This window comes from Lycium barbarum, chromosome 6 (assembly GCF_019175385.1).
Source record: "Lycium barbarum isolate Lr01 chromosome 6, ASM1917538v2, whole genome shotgun sequence".
NCBI lineage: Eukaryota > Viridiplantae > Streptophyta > Magnoliopsida > Solanales > Solanaceae > Lycium > Lycium barbarum.
This window is the reverse complement of record NC_083342.1, coordinates 81,648,828-81,652,024: the sequence shown is the minus strand read 5'-3', so window position 1 is coordinate 81,652,024 and position 3,197 is coordinate 81,648,828. Positions and strand designations below refer to the sequence as shown.

General features: G+C 36.9%; 1 protein-coding gene across 1 annotated transcript; it reads left to right on the top strand.

Moving 5' to 3' along the window:
• The first annotated feature begins 596 nt into the window (after positions 1 to 596).
• On the top strand, positions 597 to 1,916 carry LOC132644109 (uncharacterized). The gene is made up of 3 exons (XM_060360666.1): positions 597 to 1,306; positions 1,394 to 1,536; positions 1,615 to 1,916. Exons 1-3 carry the CDS (start codon positions 597 to 599, stop codon positions 1,914 to 1,916), a joined length of 1,155 nt encoding a protein of 384 aa, XP_060216649.1.
• Positions 1,917 to 3,197: the final 1,281 nt, after the last annotated feature.

Sequence of the window (3,197 nt, the reverse complement as noted above, 5' to 3'; positions counted from 1 at the left end):
CATCTGGTCAGCTGATCAATGAGAGAAAAAGTTCATTTTACATGTTCTCTAAAGTGGATAGCAATATTATTCAACAAGTTGCTGCTATCACTGGTTTTACTAGAGGTTCCTTTCCTTTCATGTATCTTGGATGCCCCATATCTCATGCAAGGAAGAGGAAATCTGATTTTTCAGAATTGATCAAGAAAGTCAAAGACTAGTTACAAGCATGGAAGGGAAAATTGTTATCTCCTGGTGGAAAGGTAGTGTTGATCAACAGTGTCCTATAGAGTATTCCAATACACTTGTTATCAGCCATGAAGCCTCCTAACTGTGTTATTAAGGAGATTCATCAAATTTTTGCCAAATTTTTCTGGTGTAATAAAGAGGACATTAAGTCAAGGCATTGGGCTGCTTGGTTGAAAATGTGTTTACCTAAGGATGAAGGTGGATTGGGTTTCAGATCTTTATTTAATGTGTCTGAGGATTTATGTGAAAAATTATGGTGGAGGTTTAGAACATCTAATACATTATGGGCAAATTTCATGTGGAATAAATACTGCAAGAAGTAGTATCCATAATATGTGCAATGGAAAGGTGGTACACAAGTGTGGAAAATGGTCATAGAGGCAAGGGACAATATTGAACAAGTGATCTGGTGGGAAACAAAGAGTGGAACAACCAATATTTGGTTTGATAATTGGACCAAATTGGGTGCTCTACATTATGTATTACCTGATATTCCAGTTGATGAATCTATGGAAGATGTTAAAGACCTGATAGGAGGTAATGAATGGAATGTTAGCAGATTACAACAACTTTTTCCAGCCGATGTAGTAGAGTATATTCTAGAGGATTTGGAGCTGAGAGAAATTTCAGATCAGTGGGATAAACCTTGGTGGATGATGACTAGCACTGGTAAATTCACAGTTTCTAGTGCATGGGACCTGCTTAGACAAAGAGGTCATGTTTCTGAGGACTATAAGAACATATGGCTGAAAGGTCTTCCTTTTAAGATCTCATTCTGCTTATGGAGGTTATGGAAATTCAAGTTACCTGTGGATGAAGTTCTTGAAACTATTGGAATAAATATAGTTTCTAGATGCTACTGTTGCATAGAACCTAGGCAGGAGATATTAGACCATCTGTTTCTAAAAGGAGATTTTGCTACAACTGTATGGAACTGGTTTAGCAGTGCTGCAGGAATATTGATGAATTGTTGTCAAGTGAAACATGCAGTGAAATTATGGTGGAATGCAAAGTGTCATTATAAGTTGAGACCAATACAAAAGGCAGTTCCTGCAATCATTCTTTGGCAGATCTGGAAGTAGAGAAACACAAGGTTGCATGGGGGCAATATGTCAATGTATAAAGTTTTGCATGAGATCAATCAAAATATTCATCTGCTATGCAGGATAAGATTTTCTTCAGTGCATAATAGACCACCCAAATGGCCTGATATCATTGACTATTTTGAATCATTTACACATGTTATCAGAACACCTATAGTGAAATGGCAATTACCAGCAAGGGGTTGGTTCAAATGTAATACAGATGGTACTGCTAGAAGAAATCCATGACCTAGTTCCATTGTCTTTTGTGTTAGAAATGACGAGGGTAATCTCATATATGCAGCAAGACACACTATTACAGATGGCAATAATCTTATAGCAGAAGCTCTGGCCATCAAGAAAGGAGTTGACTACTACATTTCTCATCAGCTTGTTCCTCTAGTTGTGGAAACTGACTCATTGGCTATGAAGATGTTCATTTCTGGAACATGGGAGGTTCCATGGAGCATTACTTTAGTGGTTCAAGAGATTAACAGAATAAGGAAGGGACATATGGTGAATGTGGAGCACATATACAGAGAAGGAAATGGCCTGGCAGATTTTTTAACTAACTATGTTTTTTATTTTGCAACACAGGAACTATAACTTGAATCAGACACTCATACTGATACTGATAAGAGAATGAAATAACTGTGTTGCATGACAAGGCCATATATTCTTCATGTGTTGAAATGGAGATGAACTATTGAGGAATCTTCTTATAGGTGGTATTAGTGTGCATGCATGTTCATTCCCATGCAGGAAGTCTCAATATGTTCAACAAAGCTTCAACATTTTCCAGAAAAAGGCAACAGGTTGGATCAGTGACCATTAGAGCAAACATAGCATAGTAAGCTGATACTATCCTAGATGTCTGAAGAAAATTCTCCTGACTGAAGTCCATACCATCTGGTGAGAGCTTAGAGGTGTGAAAAATGGATGCAAGTCAAGACTATATGATCTCTAGCAGCTTCTGTTTATGTTTGATGTTGTAATTGTCTTACTTTTATGCTCTAGCTTTTTTATCTTTTTCATACTAACCAGTTGGTTAGTTTTTGTACAGTTTGTTTGATTTCTAATAAAATACCACTACTTTGGTGGTTTTCATTAAAAACAAACAACTTGTTATTGATGGGAATTGATCACCTAGAATATTAATTTCATGTTGAGACCTATAGATTCCTATTTCCATCTTTCTAGTTCATAAACCCTATTCCATAGGTTAGGATTTGGGTCTTGAATAGAAGTAAGGTTTGAATGATGTTCTTTTTTATTCTAATTTCATGATTCAGATATGTTTAGACTTCTATTATCTTGAGGCTCAAAGGAATGGGAAGACTAAGGTTTGATTTTAGAGACTTTGTTATTCGACTCTCTAGGTAGGTTACGGTTTATCTTAGGGTGAGATTTAATTAGCGAAGCGTATGTTTAGATGATATTGTCGGAGAATGCATATAAACCTTCGGGTATGAAGTTGGGTTGGATATTGTCTTAGGTTGGGCCATGTTGTATGATTTGGGGCTAACCACCCCGTTGTGTTGATGACTTATCTTGATCTATTTACTTGTGGTTCGTTGCCACATTGAGACATTGGCTATGATATTACGGTACTTTACTTGATTGATTCTGATATTAGAATGGTGATTCCATTGTGGCTTATTGTGTAGCCTTAGTATTGATATTACTTGTGTGCCATGTGTTGTACTGTTTCGGATTAGATTGATTTTTGATATTACATTTCATCGTATTCATACGCATTTCCATGATACATTGATATATGCATAGCTATGGTACTGATGATGATAAGTGAGAGAGTGTAGCCTCCGAGGTCTTTGCCGGAGAGCGTAAAAGGGAGATGAGTGTATGTTGCCCGAGGCTTCTTGCCGA

Excerpts from the sequence above, each read along its gene's own strand:
- LOC132644109 (XM_060360666.1), top strand. The coding sequence starts at position 597 with ATGGTCATAGAGGCAAGGGACAATATTGAACAAGTGATCTGGTGGGAA. Across the intron at positions 1,307-1,393 it reads ATTCTTTGGCAGATCTGGAA|GATAAGATTTTCTTCAGTGC; the intron begins GTAGAGAAACAC and ends TCTGCTATGCAG. Across the intron at positions 1,537-1,614 it reads GTTCAAATGTAATACAGATG|CAAGACACACTATTACAGAT; the intron begins GTACTGCTAGAA and ends TCATATATGCAG.